The sequence below is a fragment of the Miniopterus schreibersii genome (genome assembly GCF_964146895.1).
Source record: "Miniopterus schreibersii genome assembly, chromosome: 5".
Lineage (NCBI taxonomy): Eukaryota > Metazoa > Chordata > Mammalia > Chiroptera > Miniopteridae > Miniopterus > Miniopterus schreibersii.
In genome coordinates, this window is record NC_138106.1 from 19049650 (window position 1) to 19072541 (window position 22892).

Sequence of the window (22892 nt, forward strand, 5' to 3'; positions counted from 1 at the left end):
GTTGCTTCAAAATTTTCTAACTCAGTGAATGCTGCCATCATTTATTAAGTTTCCCAAGAAAACATTAGGAGTCATCAGACTCTTCCCCATTCCTACACCCCAGCTCCACCCAATCCATCAGTATCCTGTACATTTTACTGACCATTTTTCAATATTTTTCCTGCATTTTCATTTCCCTTTATCTCCCCAGCTACTACATCAGTCCAGGTCCTCACTACTTTCCAAGAACTGGACTTCCCAAATCATCTCCCTGCTATATTTGATATCCCTGCAATCCATTCTCTATACCACTATCAAAATTATTTCTCTCTTCCTGAAACCTTTTAATGGGGCTTCACCATCTTAAAGAAAAAGTTCAAGATCCTTAGCATGGAGCCAAGCCCTTTACACCATGGCCCTGCCAGCCTTCCCAGCATCATTCTGCACCATTCCCCAACAGGCCCCGTGTGTCCCAATCCTAGATAAGGACCCGCTGTTTTGCAAATGGACCATGTTCCCTCTTTCTCCTTTGCCTTTTGCAAGGTGGTTCCCTTTACTGACCATTTGCTACATGTCTGCCCACAACACTCCTAATAGTTCTCTAAGGCAGGCTCATTTTTTGACAACTCTGGGAAACAGGGAGGGAGCCCACGCTGAGTTCAGAGTCAATTGCAGTGGTGCCTTCTCCCGTGTTTCTGCAAACCTCCATCAAGGTACTTGCCACAGAGCAATTCAGTTTTTCTGTTTTGTGAATCCTCACCTGAGGATATTTGTTCCATTGCTTTTTCAGAGAGAGTAGAAGGGAGGGAGGGAGGGGGGAGAGAGAGAGAGGGAGAGAGAAATGTCGATGAGAGACAGACACATTGACTGGTTGCCACCTGCATGTGCCCTGACCTGGGGCAAAAAGCAAACCCCGCAACTGGGGTACATGTCCTTGGGAATTGAACCCGAGACACTTCGGTGTGCAGGAAGATGCTCTAACCACTGGGCAACACTGGCCAGGGTGCATTTCAATTTTCATGTACACAGCTGTCTCCTCTATTACACTGTAAGTTCCTCGAGTGGAGGAGTTGGGTTTTTTATTTTTGTCTCTCCAGGCCAAGCATGGTACCTGTTGTGTGGAAGCTGCTCCATAAATTGCTTAATCTTTTTTCATCACTTCTGAAAACTTTGCTCAAGCAAGATTATTTTCCCTCTTTCTATATTTTAGACTTCTGTCCCTTAAGTCTAATTCATTTTTAGAACAAACAGCAAAACACTTTGTCCATCTTAGCCCCACTTTGTTGAAAGAATAGTCCAATTATTGCTTTAAACTGCTGACCTCCTGCTGATTCTTCAGGCCACTGAAATTTGACTTTACCTCATCACTCCAAGGAAATTGTTTTACCAATGATACCAATTGCTTCCTAATGGCAAAAGTCATGCTTTATATTAAGTGACTACTCTCGACAACCGCACATTGTTGATCTTTCTCTTCCCCCTCCCCTCCCCTCCTCTCCATTCCCCTCCCTGAAAACCTTACTTATTTGGCTTTTGTGACATTGATTTCCCCTGGTCTATGACATCTCTGAACACTAGTCAGCCATCAGGCCTGCGTTTGCTTAAATGCTGGGTGTCCCAAGGAAGCCCTTATTAGGTCTTTTCTCTTGTTCACCCTGAGTAATTTCATCTAATTCCACATATTCAGTAACCATCTATATATCCAACAAGCTCAAATTTTGACCTTCAGAATGCTATTTCCCACTTGTAATAACTCCTGTGTCTCACAATACCCCCACACTTTATGTGTTCAAAGTGACTTGTTTCCTTCCTCAATTGGCCTCTTTTTTATTTTCTATCCTAGTGAGTTAGCAGCAGTCAAGTTAGAATTAAGGGTACTGACTGCTTGTAATCTTTCTCCAGGTCTCTATACTAAATCACATGGTTAATAAATTTCAAGGAAAAAATTATCCCTCTACGTATAGTCGAGTTTGCTTTTGTATTAGTTATCTATGGCTGCATAACAAATCACTACACACTTAGCAACTTAAAAAAGCACATATTTATTATCTCAAAGTTTCCATGGGTCAGGAGTCCAAGCACAGCTTAGCTGGGTCCTCTGCCCAGGGTTTCGAAAAGCTGAAGTCAAGGTGTTGGCTGGGTCTGGGTTCTTATATGAGGCTCGGGATCCTCTCCCAAGCTCACTGGTTGCTGATAAAATTCATTTCCCTCGAAGCTTTAGGACCCACAGCAGCTGGCTTATTCAAGCCAGTGAAAGAGAGTCTCTGACTTGTTTGCCATCTTTTAAAGGGCTCATCTGATTAGGTCAGGCTCACCTAGGGGCATATCTTTTTTTAGTAACTCAAAGTCAGCTGATTAAGGACCTTGATTATATCTGAAAAATCTCTTTACCTTTGCCATATAATGTAACATAATCACGAGAGAGACCCGTCTGTCTCTTCAGCCATATTCTACTAGTTAGAAGCAAGTTACGGATTCCACCACACTCAAGGGGAGAAGTTTATATACCAGGGTGTGGGTCCTTGGGAGTCATCCTAGAATTCTGTTTACCACAGCTTAATTCTTAAAAAAAAAAAAAAAAAAGTATGGGTAATGCAAAACCCAATAAATGTTTGTAATTTGGAGGTATTAAAAGGCTGAGTACAAAGAAGAAAGCACAGAACTTTAAAATCTCAAGTTTGAATGGCAGTGGCACATATTTTGAGAGATGGAGAAATGGCTTCCTATGCTTACCCTAGCTTCACTTACCGCGTTGGATGGGAGAGACGGCCAAGTATCTAAACTTTAGATCCTATCATACAAACCCAAAAGGGATAATCAGATAAGTAGCTCTGAAACATAGGCATTTAATTACCTAACTGGCTTAACTTCAGAGCTCTTTTACCATGTGTTTGCTGCATTTGCATTAGGAGAAGATAAAGGTAATTATGTCTACAAGTAAGTTACATGATTTTCCTCATTGTCCTTAATTTGACTTTTCCTATGTAGTTCAGGTACCTTTTCAAGGTGTTTTCTTACAGTGAACAATGACATATCCACAGGCTTCCTGACCCGACTCTCCCCTTCCCGGCCCCATCCCATCCGCAGCTCCTCTTCTTTGCCGTGTGTGTCACACAGACATTCTGAAGTTAATGCAGATGCCACTAGGCTATGAAATGTGTCAAGAATCCTGCCACCTTTGGGTGCTGCTTCTGAGGAACAACTGTCCTGCTGGTATTTAGAAAAAGCAACACGACTCGGGGAATTTATCTCCTCTTGACATTGGCAACGGCAACGGTGTGAGGCGGGCCTGCGCACCCCTACAGGTAAGTGGTCACTTCTCTGCTCTCCCTCTCCTTCGCCTGGGCGACGGCCACGTTGATGCACTGCAGCCACTCCTCCGCGTTCTTCTCGTCCTTGGCCTTGAACACGTAGCTCTTGCTGTCCGTGAAGATCTCAAAGGCCCGAGGCAGCGAGCGGCCCCGGCGCTTCCTGGCCACGGCTTTCACGCTCTGCACCTGGCTCAGCTCCAGCGGGGAGTCGTCGGGGTCGTCTTTCTGAAACGCACGTGGGGAGTAAAACACATGAGCTGGCCCCCAGAGGATGGAAAGATCTCTGGCTACTGGAGAATTTTCCAAGGGGGTCAGAATCCTTTCACGTCATGTGGCTCAAGGTCTTTGTCATTTTGGGCGCCAACGCCTCGAAGAGTCGTTAGAAAAATGAAGGAGTGAGCAATTGGCCCTGTTATTGTATCATAAATTGGCACAAGATAGCCAGTTTATAGAAATTAGACAGCGGGACTGAAAAAATGCTTAATCCATATTTCTTTGATTTTATATCATTTTCTATTGATGTTAACACTGTATTAATAGAGCAAAATGCAGTAGCACAATTTGGAGCATTGTTAACTCAGAATTTGAGATAATTTGGGAGGCATGAAACTGAATTTTACTTTGTGCTATCTCTGAGGAAGGGTATTAATTAAATAAAAAGGCTTTCAATGTTTAAGTAGATTAAAGTGCCTTTGAAACTGTGGAATATTGGAAGCATGATTTGTCTACAAACGTTAAGTGAAGGAATATTTAATGACTTACATCTTCCTTGCATCGAAGCAGAAGTCTAGGTCTACAACACAGGGTCATCATGATGGGCTAGCAGAATAGTTTTAAGGGGGTCAGCTACTTCTTTAAAGAAAATTCAGGTCTTTAACATCCCTGGCTCCATTTTGTCTACTGGAGAATGTCCCTGTGGTTGAGGATCTCGCCAATTCCTCTTCCCCACCCTCCTGTACAATCACCCTCCTTTCACTTTGCAATGAAAGGACACCCCTCTCACTCATCCCAAACTGTCTATGGTATGTTATGCAACTTGGAAAAATCTCAAGAGCATCAAACAAACAGAAAAAGCAATTCAGAATATTGATGTCAGGGAAGCATCTTTCAAACAAGGCCGCATAATCACTCCCCATTTATTTCGTTAAGAGATGCACTTCCAATAGCATTTCGCTTTTTAATGTTTAATGACTAGTAATATAATAATAAGTTTGGTATTATGCTTATGGCTTTTCATAAAAGATATAATTTTTTAAAAGATAAAAATAAAAAATCTTAATATTTAGAGTCTGATGGTCACAAGAAATTAAAATTAAATTTCAATTTATATACATAGTTTTATTGCAGTGAAAAATGACAGGGTGATTACAGTGAAATGCTGTGGAAGAGGCAGAACAAAAATATGACTTCAAGGAAAAATGAAACAATGTAAACATTTCTATTAAAGAAGAACTATTTTATGTAATTTTAAGAATGAGTAGTGTTAGGTGTCAAATTGCTATGGTATTTAATTTCAATGGTTATGTTTAAAGAAGATATGTAATCTTTTTATTTTAAAATGACAATACTTATAGTTCAACAGAAATTACAGTTTTCACAAGTGTTTAAACTTATGATAAAAGTGTTGATACAACTTAAAATGCTATAGGTAATATAGATCTTTCCAAATTCTTTTAGGGCACATATAGGATAAAGTTGGAAGTTATCTGCACTAGACAATACTTTGTCTGTAAGCTAATAAAATTGTATTTCTTTCAGTTAGTCTACAGTATAGAAATTGATAAATGAAAGAACTGATCAAGAAAGAAATGGTACCATAGTTATCTGAAGAGGGACAGTGAATTAACCAAGACAGAAATGGATGGGAAGTCAAAGGACACCGTTGCCTAGCTGGCTGGTAGAGATCAAGACCTTTAGAATGCAACAGTATTCTTGATAGTAGAAAATAACACTATAGTCTTTTAGTTTTTATTTTAAAATGCACATTTTTCTCATTTACAAGAAAGGCCTTTTACGATGTGGCTGAAGCGTTGGCTAGACTGCTGACCACTGCTAGGTTACTAGGTCCCTGGGGATGAAGGCGATTTTGCTGTGGTCCTCATACTATTTTATACTATTTCCCAATATTTGAGCCATATGTTTTCTCAGGTTTTTGGAATGTCAAACCATTATTTCCCAATAAAGATGTCAAACAAGTTAGCCAACTATAAAATAGCTTATTCTCTAAACTTTATTAAAAGCTCTGAGTCAAGAAGTATAAAGGTCATTATTTGAGTTCAGGAAAAACACTCTATGCACTGGCTCTGCCTTGTCTCAAGGGATCTGAGAAATCACTACATCTTAACTTCTATTCCTGATTTCTTTACTGAAAACAGGAAATTCAGGTGGCCACTTATAACACTTTAAACTTGCTTCAATGTGAACCTATGCTAAAAAAATGTTTCTTTAAATCTCCAATAACTGGCTAAATTGAACACACCATTCTACTTCCCTTTAAACAAGATCTTCAGCCACAGAAAAATCCATCTGTATATTTTATAATACACACAGATGAAGAAAGTAACATGAGTTCAGAGTAGGTGTCATCAAAGTCTCTTTTTCATTTAAAAAGTTAACAAGAAGGTGTATTGGTTAAGAATTAAAGAGTACTGATTAGAATTTGTCAAATTCAAATATACAATACTTGATCCTGGTTGGGTAATAAATTAAAATACATTTTATAATGAGCATTCTAAAGATACAGTGCATAAGTTCTTAGTGCATTGTATTTTAAGTAATTTAACACCTATCATTAACTAACCCCGACGCAGTCTGCCTTGCCACTGGTTCCGTGTTTAAGCGCGCACGGAAGCAGTGCTGTGCACTCACTCAAGGACACGGCTGGGGCCATACCGCCCGAGCCGACTCTACCTTTGCCCTTCCTCACCTTCCCGGCTCAATCTGTGGTCAAGCCAATCAGTGTCTCTGAGCCGTGTGTCCCCATCTGTAAAATGGCAATAATGGTGCTGACCTCAAAGGATATTTAGGGCAATCCAGTGTGGCAGATGATAATCACTGCTGAGCTATTATTATTATTATATTTAAAAATACCCAAGAAATAGGCCAAGATTTATTCCCCTGATCCTGAATGAGGAGAGTTTAATGATAAATCAAGCTGATTTGAAAAGAAGGGAATAACTTACATTGTTAATGGGAGACAGGTTTCCTACTGAAAATTCAGAATACAGACATTTGCTAAGCAACCTAGTTCAGACTGAAAATTCTATTAAATGAACACATATTAATTTTTTAGAATCCTGTTTTATTCATTAACTGAATATCACATGAATGAAAGATAGTCATCTTTTTTTCCTAAGCAAATTGAACTTTGTTGATTTCAAAAGTTACTTAAGATAAGCCAGCCTTTCTTTCTTCCTCCCTGCCTACGGTGCCCCTTCCTTAGGTCCCCACCTCTCAATAAAACCTGTAGTTATAAAAGAAATCACAGTCAATATGATGAGCCATACGTTTATGGAGCTGATCCGCAAGGAAACAAAAGGCGCAGTTTGACAGAGCAGTTTATCTTCTAAAACTAAGTCAACAAAAAACAGCTCCTATAATAAACCGAAGAGGGGCAGTGAGCCGACTAACATAGAAACGAACAGAATAGACAGGGAAAGGAACATGGGTAATAAAATAACACTGTGAAACTGAAAAATGGAGAAATAAAAAAAATTGGTATTTTAACTCAAGACAAAATGCCTACCTCGCTGGTTGGTGGAAATCACGACCTTAAACGTGCACGTGTAAAAAACAACAGGGGAACTTACAGACTTTCCTTTTTGAAACAGAAGTTGGTTCCCAGCCAGTGTGAAATAACGGGTTTTCCACCTCTTGATGAACTTCCATCGGACTTGTTTCTCTTTCAGTTTTCCTTCGATGAGCGGCTGGCCGTCTTGATTTACAACTGTCGAAGGTAACAGAGCGATCAAGCCGCTTACTTCCTAGTATTTACTTGGCAAGTGATCAAAAGTCAGAATTGTCCGCTGAACCAGAACCCAGTAGGCATATTTGGAAAGTGGGCTGATAAATTATGAATTTGGTTAACCTCTCCCCCTTTGTCCCTAAAAGAATGCGCAGTTTAGATGATGGGAAAGTGTTGAAAGACCTCGTAGAGATTTTTAAAAGAAATATGGTTTCACAGAAAGAGCATCTGGTTAGCAGTTTCCAGGGTTCATTCAGATAGCCAGCTTTTCTGTGCTTCATAACTACTTTGTTTCATGATATTCTGCTCACATGAGCTGCTTAGAAATATAACTTCATAAATAATCACAAAACAAGTATATTTAGCTATTTGGCAGCAAAAGTCTATACAGCGCTCCAAAAGGCATGTTTTCCTAAAGCCCTAACAGCTGCAGAGGCGAATTTACCTCTTTTGAACGGGATCTTCCCACTCCCTGGAACACACATACTCTCTCTTCACTCCCCATATTCCCGTCTTTGCCTGGTTGACAACTAATCATGCGTGTCCCAACTCCAACGTTGCTTCCTTTGGTAGACCTTCCCCAAAACTAGGCCAAAGTGGCTTTGCCTGTTATATGTTCCCCTAGCATCCCGTGTGTTTCTTTTACATCAGGCATCACCATCTGTGGATTGTTATTGGTGTTTATCTGATTAATGTGTCTGTGCATCCCCCCATTCAACTGAAAGCTCCCTGAGGGCAGCATCTCTGCTTTGTTCACTGTTGTATCACTAGGCATCTAACTGGCACATAATAGGGAGTCTATAAATATTTGTTGAATGAATGGATTAATTTGACATTGAGATAGAGTGTTTATGATTACACATAACCATAGCATTAGAAGATCTGTTACCACGTCAGAAGTTTAGATGTCGAGTGGAAGAATTTCATTTCTTTTACCAGTTACATAAAAGTCACTCTTTAAACTTATATAAAAGCATCTGATTTCTGGGGAGTATGACAAGAGTTACTTATACAGATTTATGTTCAATTTTCACAGCAATTTGGAAGTAAAGACATTTTTCTATCACTTAGAAGTTTGGACAGTGCCTGTTTGAACATATGAACACAACCTATCCTTCCTACCCTCCTGTTTCTCTTTTCTAATGTAGGTCAAATAAGTATTTCAGAGGAGGGTTTGTCTACCTTGACTGTATTTTCAAGGTAAGAATAATGAAATGTGTAGTTTTCATGAAGTTCTAATGAACTGGTTTGGCTTTTTTTTTTCTTTGATAATTATTCAATTGGATGTCCCATTGTCAATACAAAATTAAGGCTAAAAACTGAAAATACATATCAAGTACATTGTTAGATAGAGAGAGGGCTATGATAAAAATAGAACAGAGAGTGAGTAACTTGGGGGTTGGTGCACATGCACTTAAGTCATCAGAAAAGAGCTTGGACATTAGAAGTGACGTTTGATCTGAGACATCAGTGTTTAGAAGAGTCTCCCAGCTTCTGAGAAGCTTCATGGTGGTTAGTATTTGTGCATAACAGAGGACAGGGAAGGCAGGAACTCAAGAAGTATTGACAATCAAATCAAGAAAACGATTTGTGTTCTGCTTTGTTTTACTAGGAATCATCTGACTTAGACCTTCTTAAAGCTAGCAATGTTCGTGGAGAATTTAAATTTTCTGTAATCAAGGAGCTTGCTTTGAGAAGCCTCTACACTCGGCAGTTACCTCAGGTAAAGAATTTAGGACCTGGGTCTCCTCCAGGTGCTGTGCTCTCCCAGAGCAGGAGCAGCCTCGCACAGCGTCGGCCTGGGCTGGGTGTTCAGTGAGTGTTTCCTAACAGGGTGCCGCTGAGTCCGGGAAGGGCACAGCGGCCTGTCTGGGAAGAGGAAGGAAAGGTCCAAGAGGAGATCCAAGTGGAGGAAAGAGGAACGACAAGCCAGCAACAAAAAACCCAAGCCAAAATTAGATTAAAAAAATTGAAATACCCATTTCCCATGCTTTCCAATGAGAGAGAAAAAATTGCTAATCTGTCATGTTCAAGGATTTTAAAATAAAATTTCAGAAGAGTTAGATTCGAGTCCTCTCAACTAGTTTTCTGATTGGCAATTAGGAAATAATAGTAGCTCCCTCCTGCTTAACAAAGATGTTGAGAGATCAAAAATCAAAATAAAGAAATTTATGTGAGGACACTAGGTAGACGGCAAAGCACTCCCCCTACCCCCCTTTTATTAAAGACTTCCCTTCACAGTTTGTGATCACATTGCCTTCTTCCCTGGTTTTAATGGAAAGATGATTTAATGCAATGTCGTTTACTAGCAGTACATTTTTCCTATCTTAGTGTTCCATGTTTACTCAAAGAAGCATCTGAAATAACCATGAGATCTGAGCTGATTGATTTAGGTAATATTTAAGCACATAGGAGACTAGCTACAAGTATTTCTCCTCAAGGCAGATCCAAATGTTTCACTTGAAGGGTATGTGTCCAAAGTTTGCGAGGAGCACTTGGCAAAGTAGTTGAAGAAATTGTTTGACACAAGGCAGGGATGGGATATCACACCTACATACCCACATGCCCATAATGACAGTGAGGGACTCAAGGCAAAATGATAGTTTTACTTGAGAACAAAGGAAGGACTGTAGAGAAATGTTGCTAAGCAAAGACTTTTCATTGTAGCCTAGTGAAAATTAATCCCAGGAGAAAAGTCCATCGAAAGGGTTTTAGGAAGGAAATGTTAGTAGAACTTTAACGTAGCTACATGTAGGAGGGCCCTAATTTAGGCATCAGAGCTAGCTTTAGATACTTCTGTAAAAGCCAGGTTATTTGTAGCTGTAGGATTAATTTAAAAATAGTTTCAAGAGTCAAAAAAAGAACACTTAAAATTTTTTCCAGCTGCCATCTCATGTGTTAAATTTTTTTTGCAACTATGTCTAGCATATGCATGACTGACCATGTGTCATTTTAATAGGTCTATTGCCTATGTCACATCCTTGTAAGCAATAATTTTTATATGATATTACAGTCTTTTCATGGTTAAAACATGGAACTAATTCTTTCTAAGGATGATCATATTTCATTTGAAAAATATGATGTGGAATGAGACTATGAGGAAATAAGCATGTGTCTAAAACTACCTTGTTTGCATGCAATGCATACGGGACATTGAAATATTTTCTCACTTGCCAATTAGCACACTATTTCATTCAAAGCACCACAATTTGGCTAAGACATTCTCTACCAAGCTGGATCTGTTCCTTTCTTTAATTACCAGTTGGCTGAAAAAACGATGGAGTATTAAACTGAATTCTTTAGTGCAGTTGGAACCCAAGCTGTTACCACGTTTATCTACATAAAAGTCTTTCAGAATGCTAATACAAGAGTTTATACAGTAACTGTATTTTTATTTTGTGCGCCAAGCATTGAAAATATTTATGTTGATAAAAGATGCATTTTGAAGGTGTTAATCTTACTCGACATGAAGTTGGTGAATAAGAATGAAATAATACCAAGCAGACACTTTAAAGTTCAGAAACTCCGCAGCAGGAGGAGTAAAGCAATAAAGAATCTCCCTCTGGTCATCTATCAACCACCCAGCCATCTCACACATACTTTTGGGCCCAGATAGGCTGTAAGGCACTGTGTTTGGATCTGAAGGTTTATAAAGCCCAGCTCAGAGGGAGCTTGAATTTATCATCTTGTGGAGAGATAAAGCATTTTATAAATTCTACAGCTCTATGTAAAGTCTGGAGAAATCCACTGGAGAAGTAAAAGCCAAGCATCATAGCACTCGAAGAAAGGAAATTCTACTTCTAACTGTGAGGAGGTAACATGAGAGCTGGGCCCCTGCTGAAGAAGGGAGAGAGAATATTCCAGGAATCGCTCGGAAAACGACTGAGGTAATAAAAGGGGATGTGTGAGGGAAAGCACATGAAAAGAAAAACACCTAAAGAAGCTGGAAGAATCAATGAACTCAGAAGCAAGTGTGTAAAGCAGTTGTGTTGGGACATAGTGATGAGTTGAAGGCTGAGGGTGTGAGGGTGATTCATGATTTCCTAGGTGTAAGATCCAGGAAAGAGGTGGGTATCGAGTGGGCATGGGGAGGTCACTTTGGACTTTATTTGAAAGTATTTTGAAGCCCCATTAGGAAGGATCTTTCTTTCTTTCCTTCTTTCTTTCTTGCTTGTTCTTAGGATGGTAGATGGTGACACTCACATAACTACTATTCATATTGCACACCGACTTCCAGGCTCTGCAATTCCTTATACTCTATACTTTCTGGCTTATGCAATTTTTGCTTGAAAGTATTGTATTGTGCATGAATACCCCATAATTGACCCTGTCATGAATCTAATTTATGATATTTGAATTCTTAGATAAATACCTTCAAAAGAAGACATATTCTGAAAGAAAAGTTATAAATATTAAATACATAGTTTTAAAATAAAATCTGAGAAAAAATATGTCTTAAAATTTTTCTCCCCTTGAAATCCCTGCTTCTGGGACTTACAACTCCTATATAGTCTGTAGGGGAGTTTCTCTGTATGTATTGAGAGTCTCAAATTTACTTTAATTTCCTTCCATGGTTTTACTGATTTGTGTGTGTGTGTGCCAGTTGTAATAAAGCCAACTATGATTACAGAGAATATGCTTAAAGAGGGATAGAAGCATTATTAAATGAGGAGGTCATGGGAGCCACACTTAGCAGACTGAGCGTCTGTGGTTTTTGAAATCACTGAGGATCGTAATGAATGGCATGTTTGTCGTGAGTACTCGGGCAGCATTTTAGAGCGCCGTGCCTTGTCAGTAGTGAATACATGAGGAGGCATAATCCAGCATAGATTTTGTAACATCCTACAACATGCTGTGGGTCCAAACTACTACCAACTGAATTTGACAGCTGACCTTTGAGGGCACTTTCATATGTGACTGAAAGGCTTCCTTTCTCAATAATTTCATGCCCATCAAAATGTAGTATACTTTCTTGGCTTCTCTACCAATCACTGAAAGATTGATCTAAAAAGCCCCAGAACTACTATTTTATATGCCTGTAGAGCAATGGTTCCCAAACTGTGTTCTGAAGGCCACCTACATCGGAATTACCTGCTGGCTTATTAAATGCACATTCCAAGGCACCACTCCAAACCCACTGAAGCAGTTTTTGGATAGGATGAGGGACCCACCATTTTTAACAAGATCCCCAGGTGATTCTACTGAAGGTCAAGAACTTCTAGGAAATGATAGTAGCCTCATGATAAATCACAGTAATAGATCACATAATTTATAAAATAGTAAAACTGCAAAACCAATAGTGGGAAGAAAATGGTTATGACCTTTGCATGAAATTGAAAAATAAGACAGCAATATAAGATCATATGCGTGTCCCTGGCTTCAATCAACAGAGTTGCAGAAGAAAAAATGCTCAGAATCAGTGTTTATGGAATTTGGATTATTTATTGTGTTATCAATGAAACAAAAATTCTAAAGTCACTTGGCAAGAAGGTAACCTGTTCAGTAGTTCTGAGCAGTAAGTATGGTCACCTCTGTGTTTTATGGGAAGCTGTCAAGGAAGATTGGCCAAGACTTGCCGCGTAATGACTGATAGGGACCCATGGGAAAAGATTAGGGATGGTGGAAATGAATGGAAATAATTGTTCAATCTTAGAACTTATCTTTGAATAAGAAAGGGTTGCACACACATTTCCCATGTTGGTCCCACATTGTCATCCCATTGATATGATCTCATGAATAGATATTACGGGCAACATCTGGCCATAGGATTTCAGAAAATTTAAATGTTGAGTGCTTTCCCACTGTAGAGCTCTCCTTGCATGGGGAAACAGAGATCTGACATACTTGTTTCAGGTCTGTGTTTGGGTTGTACAAGTTGAGAACATCCTAGCTATTGTCCCACCTGCCTGTACATTCTTGGTGTTTTAGAACATTCTAAGGCGTTGTCTACAATGCTTTTGTGGAATTATTTAACACAAATTCTACTTGTTGTGGTTCAACACTTGGCCTCAAACCATTTGGCAATAAATGGAAGTTTTACAATGTCTGCACTGGAAAGTTTATGTATAATGTAAACAACACCATACTCTGTATGCATTTGATTATATGCATATATACATAATACCATACTCTCTGTAAAATAAAATGATCTCTAATAATATTTTTGAAAATAAATTACTTAACAAGATACAGATTTTGGATGTTCACTTATTTGGTAAATATTTATTGAGCATCTATTGTGTACCAGGGACTGAGAATGAATGGATGAGGGCAGCTTCCTTCATAGAACTTACTAGTTACTGGAGGAAATACATGTTCATCAAACACACATAAAAAAATAAGATGGCAGCTGTAACATGTTATGAGGACAGGTCTGAGGTGCTTTGAGGATCTTCGTATTAGTTAGGGAGGTGACAATGAATTTGAGTTGTAATGGAAGACTAGAATGTACGTTAATTAACTAGGTGAAGATTGGAGAAAGCACTCTGGGCAGAAAAACAGCACACAAAAGCCTGATGTCAGGCAGAGGTGTGGTGTGCATGGGAAACTGAGCGGAGGCCCTTCCCACTAGACCAGAGAGGAAGAGACTGCACGTGGGAGAAGATGGGGCTCGAGAGCTGGGAGAGGCCATTGCATCTGAGGCTGCGAGGGGCACGCTGTGGAGTTTGGTATTCAAAATAAGAGCCGTGGGAAGCCACTGTAAGGTTTTATGCAGGGGCTGGCACCATCAGATTTTGCCTTGAAGAGATCATTCTGACTGAGTGTGCGAGGGAGATCAGAAGGGTCCAGATTAGCTCGGTTAGGAGCCATACTGCTTTTATCTTAGGTAAGGAGCGGTGGTATCTTGCTCCAGGGTGATGCAGAGAGGCAGGCAGAGTTGAGAGCAGTTAAGAGGGTAAAATCCACAATACTGGGTGATGGACTGGGTGGGGGTGAGGGAGAAACAGTGGGTCTCTGGCTGGTGCAACAGAATAAGTGATGTTGCGTTGGCTGAGCTAGGAAATTCGGGAAGAAGGCCAAGTGGTTTTTAGGACAAGGGTGAGACGATCCTAAGTTTTCATTTAAACGAGCTGAGTTTGAGGTACCTTTGAAGCAGTCAAGCAGGCAGTGGGTAGCTTAATGTGGAGTTCGGAGGAGAGGCCTGGGCCGCAGACACACGCTGGGGAGCTGTCTCACTGGGGTGGGCGCGAAGCTGCAGAGCAGCGAGAGTGACCGGGAGAGCGGGAGCGGGGAGGAGGGGGTGCGCTGGCGGGGAAAGCTGGGCAGAGGAAGGGGCCTGGGGAGGACGCAGAGAGGCCCAGGGGGTGGGAGCGAGAGCGGAGGAGTGTGTGTCACAGGAGGCAAAGGAAGAACGCGTTTGCAGAAGGGGGAAATGGTCCACAGAGTTCAACCCGGCTATAAGGCAAGTAACGCAAGGACCGAAGCACACTGAGTGCGTGGGTGACTTGCAGGATTTAATGGCCATGGACAAATGGGCTTAGAAGCCAGGCAGAGGGGCTGAGTAGGGAGGAGAGGAGGCAAGGGCGTGCAGGCACTGCGCACTGACAACCGGTTTGGCTTTAAAGAGGAGGTGAGAGGGGCAGTAGGCGAAGAGAACGGAGAGATTAAGCCAGTTTGAAAGAGTTTAGAAGCCAGTGGGAGGACTCGGTGGGATGGAGAGATTGAATAGGGAAGGGAGAAATGGTAGTCATCCTGCAGAGTTCCTGAGAAGGTGGGAAGGTTTAAGAGAGAGGAGTCCCCATACCAGAGGGGCACAGACCATGAGGATGGGGAGAGGGGAAAAGGTAGAAGATTCCAGGATGGTGACTTATTAAGTTGATAAATGTGTATTTGTTTTGTCATAAAGGAATTCAAAGTATCTTTGAACAACGAGCTGAGGTTTTACGTAATCAATACATATTCAGGAGTCACCAACAGTGTATGTATGTGAAAATGTCCTGCACAAGCACTGTGCTACTTTTGGTACTCTAACAACATTTGGCTTATAGAACGATATTCTGGCATTTGGTAGGAGGGAAGGCATTACAATCCAAACCCAGCCACTGCGTAAATCCCAAATGGGTTTTCTTTGGTCACCTTTAAAGCTCCATGAACACTGGCACTGAAATTAAATGGAAAAGTTCCATATGAATGGACTCACAAGGCTATTTGTGTCCTATGGTCGGGTCCTCAGAGGCCACGTAGCCCTTTTTCACATTGGTGTCTGGAACGGAAGGTCACCTAGCCCACACTGAACGTGTCCAGCAAAGGACAGCCACGAACCTCCTTACCAAGGCTTTTCTTATCCTGACAGAACTCTGAAACCATCGCTACTTGCCATGATACAATTGCGCAGCATGCTCTGATAGCACAAACATTGGGCATCAAGTTCTGAGGAAGAATCATGATAGCAGGCTGTCTGAAAAAAATTCGTTCATTTTCCTTTGTAATCTAAGGAGACTCCCCTACTGACAATCACATTCAGCACATAAATGTCTGAGTCAGACAGCAATGACCCTGGGGAACATTCAGATTTGTGGAGGCCGACACAAGTGCCAAAACCGAGCCGTCTCGAAGTTTTCTGTAGGGCGTAAGAACAAAGATATCCCTCGTGTCTCAAGAACATGAGTGAAAGTCATGACCTATTTCTCCCTCATCCTTTTAAAAATGGGACTGAAGAGAGAGCCAGATGTGTTCCAGGATGGCCAGCTGACTAACTCTTACTGTTAACATGCACCAGCAATTCCAAGACACGGGGGTAACTGATAAAACGACTTGCTTGGTTTTCCAGAAATATGTTCAGTTCTGTTACACCTACTTGCTCAATCTCCATCCTCTTGTTTGTGTGGAGTCAAGGGATTGGCAATAAACACTACCAGGCACGTATCCCAGTACTTTTCTAATCTACTCTGGACTTCTACACAATGATTATCAGAAACTGAATCAGCAGTTGGAGGGTCTGGAAATAGCTTCTAATGTAACCATTTCCCGCATGTAATCATGACCCACACGCTATCGTGTAAAGTCCCTGCTCTTCTTTGAGCAGAATAAATTGTCAGGGAGGTAGCTCACTCATTGGTCTTCCCATGATAAGAAAATGGAATAATTGTTCTTGGACTTTCCAATATTCCATGTCCTTAACTTGGATTTGGCCTAGAGATTGAAGTTTCAGATTCAGGAATTAACCTGGATTAAAATCCTAGTCCTACTGCTTAGTGGCTGTGTTAATTTGGGAAAATTACTTAACCTCTCTGTGTTTCAGTTTCCTCATGTGCAAAATGATGAGAAAATAAGAAAAATGCATGCAAAGTTTAGCACATGTTTAGTATGATAAATGCCAGCAATTACAACCGTCTGGGACCTTTACATTATTCTAGCATTCATTTTCCTCTGACTTTATCTGCATCTAATTGGATAAAAAGATATATTTTATTGTCTACCAGATATTAAACACAGATATTTCTATGTGTTGATGGTAGAGTTGGTGGGAAGACGTGTGAGAAATGGTGGAGTGATGAGACTTTTACTTAAGGTGACCATGTAAACCAGCGGATTGGCAGTCAATTTCTGGAGTCCCATAGTTTAGTCCACACATTGTTAAGAAGTACTTATATTTCAGGAAGTTCTAATTGCCTCATGCATTGTTCCTCATTTATGGAAATGCTGCAAATATTTGTTTTAAATACTGGGACAATGAATACTTGACAACAATTACTGTATCATTTGTCAGTACGGTAAAAAACAAAGGAACCCAAATCCAGTTTCTTCAGCCTTTTGTCTTAGACTCCAATTCTACTACTTTAGACCCTCCTCCCCGAGGATGACAGGACATCTGGACCTGCGGGGCCACTGATGAAACCCAGAGCAGTAACAGGACTCGGGCACAGTATGTCCGGCACTAGACAGGAAGGAAAGGGGACCCTTTGTTTTCTATGTGGTGACTTCTCTCAAGGAGGAAACAAGCACCAACCTACATTTACCAGAGTGCAAATGTACTGGGTGTGGAATAGTGATGTATGTGACATGCTTAACACATAGTTACAATCTTGAAACGTCCTATTTTAATATTCAAGGCTTTGGCTTTGTCATTTCTAAATATTCATTCATTCATTCGTTCATTCATTCACGTACTCAACAAGTATTTACTGCATGCTAAAAATACACAAGGAAGTGTGCTAGATTTTTCCATCTGTGCCTTCTGGCCCTAACTGGATTATGAATCCTTTTGGAGCAAAGATATTATACCTTATTCATTATTCAACACTTGGCCTGTAGGAGACATTCAACCAACTCAATAAACGTGCATCACATACATGAAAAATGAGATGCAGCCACGGTGCCAGCCATGCATAACCAAATCACAAAATACTTAGTCCTATGTCTTGATCATCTGTAAACCTACAATTTAAGCAGGCCATGAATGCAAATATTATCTCCATGCATAAAATATGTGCCATCAGTATTTTGTTAGACCTTTCACTTAGATTAGATATATAATTTATATGCTGATATAAAAATAAGAAGATAAGATCAACAACCATGTAAACTTTTCAGGGATTCAAGAGCTTTCGGTGAAAATACTAGTTTAAAATAGGATTTCTCTCCAACTCAAACCCCCTTTCATATAGGAAAAGGAAATGAGCAAAGGAATCCAAGTACACTGAAGTTTTCAGGGCCAAACATTTTGATTCAATATGTTCTGCTATAAAATATTTGGCCTTGTTTGAATTTTTATTGCTATATGTTCTCAGTCTATATTTAACTGTGAGAAACACAAATAAGAAAGAGTGAATGTGCAAAATATTCTTTTCAAGTGCATGGCAGTGAATTTGAGAAAACATATATTAAAGGAACACTTTGTATTTTTAACATTCAGTGCCTTTCCTGAGGCCTCCCTTGGCCAGATACAATGAACCATTTATTGAACTAAGGACTCAGCTTACTTGGAATGAAAATTCTGAAGGGCCTCTCAGAGCCACTGAAGATAAGCACCTTACTTCGCCACGCTCTCGAAATTTTTTTAAAGCTCTTTTCACAAGGTGAAATTAGAAACATTTATAATGGAAACGTTCAAGTCCCCAATTCCCTATTTGCTCAAATTAACTTTGTAAAAATTGGGGTGTTCACTCTGGATCAGCTCAGTCCTGACTCTAGTCAGCCAACAATCTGTGCCCCACAAAGGCCACATCCATATCGACCAGCCTCTGCCATCCGTGGGGTAATACATTTTAATTGGTGTTTCTCTGCGATCCCCTCACATCTCCATCTGGCCAGATAAACACTTTTTTTTTTTTTTTTCCAATTCAGCCTCAACATCTTGGCAGTTAGCAAGAGGACAGACTTGCTACAACGGGCGGTCTCTAAGCCGCACAAAATTCTGAAATCGAAGGCACAGTGAGGTGGTATAATCAACGGCTGTCTACAAAGTGGCTTTGTGCTCGGCCGCATTTTGTGCTCTCTGGGTCTGCACTGCAGTTTCTGAGCAGTGTTGCTGTTGAGAACTCTGTGTCCTCTCCTAGGGCAAATCACTGATGACATAGTCCAAGGACAGCATAACTGCTGAACATGGACTTCCTACCAACCAATTTCCAGTGGTCAGATTGGGGCCAGTGCAACCAGGGGACAGAGGGGTGAAATGGTCCCATCCTGCCACTGTTAACTCATTACCTGTGTGACTTTGGGTAGTTACCATATCGCTATGCCTTAGTTTCCCCATCAGTAAAAGCAGAGGTAATATTAGTACTAACCGCACAAGATTACTGTGAAGGTTAAATGAGGCATTTGACATGTGTAGCACAGAGCTTGGCTTATATTCACTAACAATTATTATTTTTAGGGAAGGAAAGTAGACTAAATTCCTTGGCAGCAGAAAGGAAGGGAATGGATGACTAACCAGCTATGAAGTTATTCCTCAAATCATTCTTTACTCTAAGTGTTTCACTTATTTTACACAGTTCAATCATAAAGCAAAGTGTAAGGGGTGACTAGGAGACACCACGGCCTGTGTGCTCATTCATTCATTAAGTGCGCTCGCGTTTCTTTGAGGCTCTGGACAGAATGCTCCTTTTTCTCTAACCCTCAGCGTCATTTGGGTGGAAATGAAGAATGGTTCCAGGGCAAAGTGGCCAGCCCTGCTTTCTTGGCAGCTATAGATGTGAGGCATTGTTTCTCTTGCTCATTTCTGGTTTATGTGTCTTTCCCTTCCAATATCTCACTTTGGTGAGATAGCTTTCTCAGCACGAAGCAGAGGCGATCAGGCGCACCTCTGTGCGTTATTACAGCTCAGAATGTTTATGCAAGAAGAGGGCCAGCTAGCTAGCACAGGGGCTCAGAGATCCCTGCCAGTCCCAGGGGCATCTGTGATTCGTAGTAGTAACGGGGGTGTCTCTCACCGGTTGCTTTTTCAGGGTTGTTGCACATGAAGCATTGCCACGCTCCTGCTGCTTCGCTGAAGCCAAACACGTCAAAGAACCTCACTTCTTCCAGATGGAGCTGTACCTGGTCCAGATCCTGTTTCGGGAACACAAAGCACAGGGAACATAAGCTGATCTAAGAGTGTCTTAAATGCAGACGGCAGTGAGCACGGGCCCCAGGGCTGGGTGCCAGGGGAGGTGGTGAGGGGTCAGAGCCTGAAGTAACCAGAATTTTATCACATCTAGATGCAGCACCAGAATTTCTAAAAAGAAGGGATATCCAAGTGGCAGCATGGTTGAGAGGAATGCTGTTGGGGGATATGTCTTTTAGGTACCCTTGATGTGAACTTGAGAATCAATGATCTATATCAAAAAGATATTTTTATTAGGTTGGTTTTGCAGAGAGCTGGTGGGAAATATGGAGAAGAGCTTAATCCTTCAACCCTTGGCTCCATTATTGTTTTAGCTCCATGCTTTATTTTAAAAGTGTATGCAAATTTTTACATTCCATTCCCTAATATGGCTCTATTGGTTTTAATGGAAAATAATGTCTTAAATTAGTTATCAGTAAATTAGTTAACTTCCCCCCCCTCCAAATGGTTGAGTAGAATTGACACACCAAGAAGACTGCCCATGTTTTATGTGCCCTGTGGCACTGTGCCAATGTGTTCTTATTTAAGAGGCAGAGGAGAGAGGTTCCATTACACTGTAAATGGATGGAAAACTATTAGCCTAACCAAATTAAATAGCACTACTGTCCTCCTGAGGCTTTCCTATTATGTAAATGATTGCCTCCCCTGCTACAGGGTGGCCAGAATTGCATTCTTAAAAGGTTGCTTTCCTAAGAGGGATTTAATGTCCTTGCTAGCCTTGCATGTGCCCGGGCAACTTATGTGTTTGTCCTCTGTTGAGCTGTGATTTTATTTCCTTTCCTCTGGTCCACACACTCTTATCTTGTAACTAGAGTAACAGCTCCTAGTATGTCTAAGAGCTGAGGGATGGACTGCTTATGATGGATATAAAATAGAGCATGGTTAAGAGGCTACCCACATTCTACCCCAAAGTTCTGGTTTCCCAGGCCCACATTTCTTGACAGAAGTGAGAACTATGCTGGACTCTGAGCTCCTTGAGGGCAGAAATATATCTACCTTGTTCACAGTTGTATCCCCAGAGTCTAGTCCAACATCAGGAATGGATTAATATCATTGCTTTGCAGGCCAGTGCAAAGTTTGTGGGTGGACTGTACAAATGGTATTATGAGAATTTTAAAGGGACTTCTTTTTAGAGAACATGTATACTCACTGGAACATAAACCCATCGAGGGCAGGGGTTTTGTCTGTTGTGTTGGCTGTTGTAACCTCAGCACCTAAAAGTGCCTGTCACATAAGCAAACATTAAATAAATACATGTGGAATAATGGAAGGCATAAACTGGGACTAGAAGTGAATGCTCTTCAAATATTCTTTATTAAGGCTATTACAGCTCGTGTGCTTGGATTGGATGTTCTGGAGGCTCCACATGCTGAACACAGCATTTCGAGTTGCTAACATTTAATACCATATTTTAGGCATTCCATCAGGCACAGAATATACAGAATGTCATTTCAACAAAAGTGATTTCAAATGTGTTTAATGAAAAAAAGGAGGCTTAAATTTTTTTATTTTTTTATTTTTTAAACCATGTTCCCAAGATAAAGACTGAAGAAGCACCTGGGAGTTTTATAGGTTTCAAAGGATGAAGTCCATATTAAAATTTATGGGGGAAAAGCAGATGTTCATAAATAACAGTTTCAAACTGCTAAGTCTCTGAAGTCTGTACTTGGCCGTTGGCGTGCAAATCACTTCCCTGTTTTGCACACAATTAAAGTTCAATTTTTCATTCTCCACAAACAGTGCTAGCAAACCAAGTACTAAACTAATACTTAAGCGTTCCTTTATTTTTCCTGTTCTGAGACCAGAAATGTCCCAGGTTTGTCTTGATAAAGAGTTACTTAAAAAGTTTGAGGCAGATGGCGAGCTCCATCGCAGTGCTCACATTCTGAGGTCCAAAGCAGGTGGTTACAAATCCTCCTTCAGAGAACTTAGGTGTTGCGCAGAGGGACCCGAGGGGAGAAGATGACAGTAGTTCTGGAAACTGGTGAAGTCGGCAACAAGAGCCAACTTGAATAGAGAGACAGAGGAAACACAGGGAGTTCGAAATATTGGTGGGAAATCAAAGCAAAATAAACCACAAAACAAGCAAACACAAACCAACTAGTGATGCCTAAATTTTTTAAAATTCGACTTCTTAAAAGCTTGAGGTCATTATTTCTCTGACATAATCTTCTTTACTCTCTTGGGTCCTGTAGCTTCCCCAGGCCTTGCCCACGGATTTCTATATGGCTTCCTTTCTCTGTGTGTGTGTTGAGACTTGTTTAGAGAATTATAAACTTCCTTTAAGACAGCTAGACTCTGGAAGAGTAATAAAAATCATTCATATCTAAGTAGAGTCACTCCCTGAGAATTTCATTTCCATGGGATTGTAGTGGACAGACCCTAGATAACCCCTCAATAATTTCCATCTCCTGGTGTTCATCCCTTTGGATAATCCCCTCCCCTTAAGTGTGGGAGGGATATCAGTGACTTGCTTCTAACCAAAAATATGGCAAAAGTGATAGGATATCAACCCCATGATTATCATAACACACAAACACACACACACACCGACCTGTCCTGCTAGATGCAAAGGGGACTCTCCTCCTGGACTTGAAGAAGTAAGCTGCCATGTTGTGAACTGCCCCTGGACAGGGCCATATGGCAGGGAACTGTGGGTGGCCTCTAGGACATAAAGGTAGCCTTCAGCCAACAGCCAGTAAGAGATTCTGGCCTTCGGTCCTACAAAGCCAGCTAATTGTTTCTGCCAAGAACCTGAATGAATCTGGAAGCAGACCCTCTCCATTTAAGCCTCCAAATGAGAACACAGCCCGGACAATATCTTGTAGCCTTCTGAGATCACGAGCAGAGGACCCAACTAAGCCAAGAGCAGACTCCTGACCCAAGGAAACTGTGAGATAACAAATATGTGCGGTTTTAAGTTGCTAGGTTTGTGGTAATTTGTTATGCAGGACTGAAAAGCAATACTGAGATTGTGCCCTGAAGAGGAAGGGAAGGTCACCCTGTCAGCCAATTCTCAATGAAAATAATGATTCTGCTTAGATGGGACCCATTCTTCCAAGTGCACTCCAAACCAGGCCTCAATAAAACCCAA

The 22892-nt window shown here is 40.9% G+C and overlaps 1 protein-coding gene across 4 annotated transcripts in view; it reads right to left on the bottom strand.

Annotated features, from left to right (window-relative positions):
* Positions 1-1998: 1998 nt before the first annotated feature.
* VEPH1 (ventricular zone expressed PH domain containing 1) overlaps positions 1999-22892 on the bottom strand; it is a 168259-nt gene continuing 147365 nt past the window's right edge. For all 4 annotated transcript variants that reach the window (XM_081139204.1, XM_081139203.1, XM_081139202.1 and 1 more), the window contains 3 exons: positions 19626-19743; positions 7100-7236; positions 1999-3515 (listed from right to left, as the gene is read on the bottom strand). In XM_081139204.1, the coding sequence (XP_080995330.1) occupies positions 3279-3515; positions 7100-7236; positions 19626-19743 (492 nt within the window). In that variant the 3' untranslated portion in view covers positions 1999-3278. The remainder of the gene's footprint in view (positions 3516-7099; positions 7237-19625; positions 19744-22892) is intronic.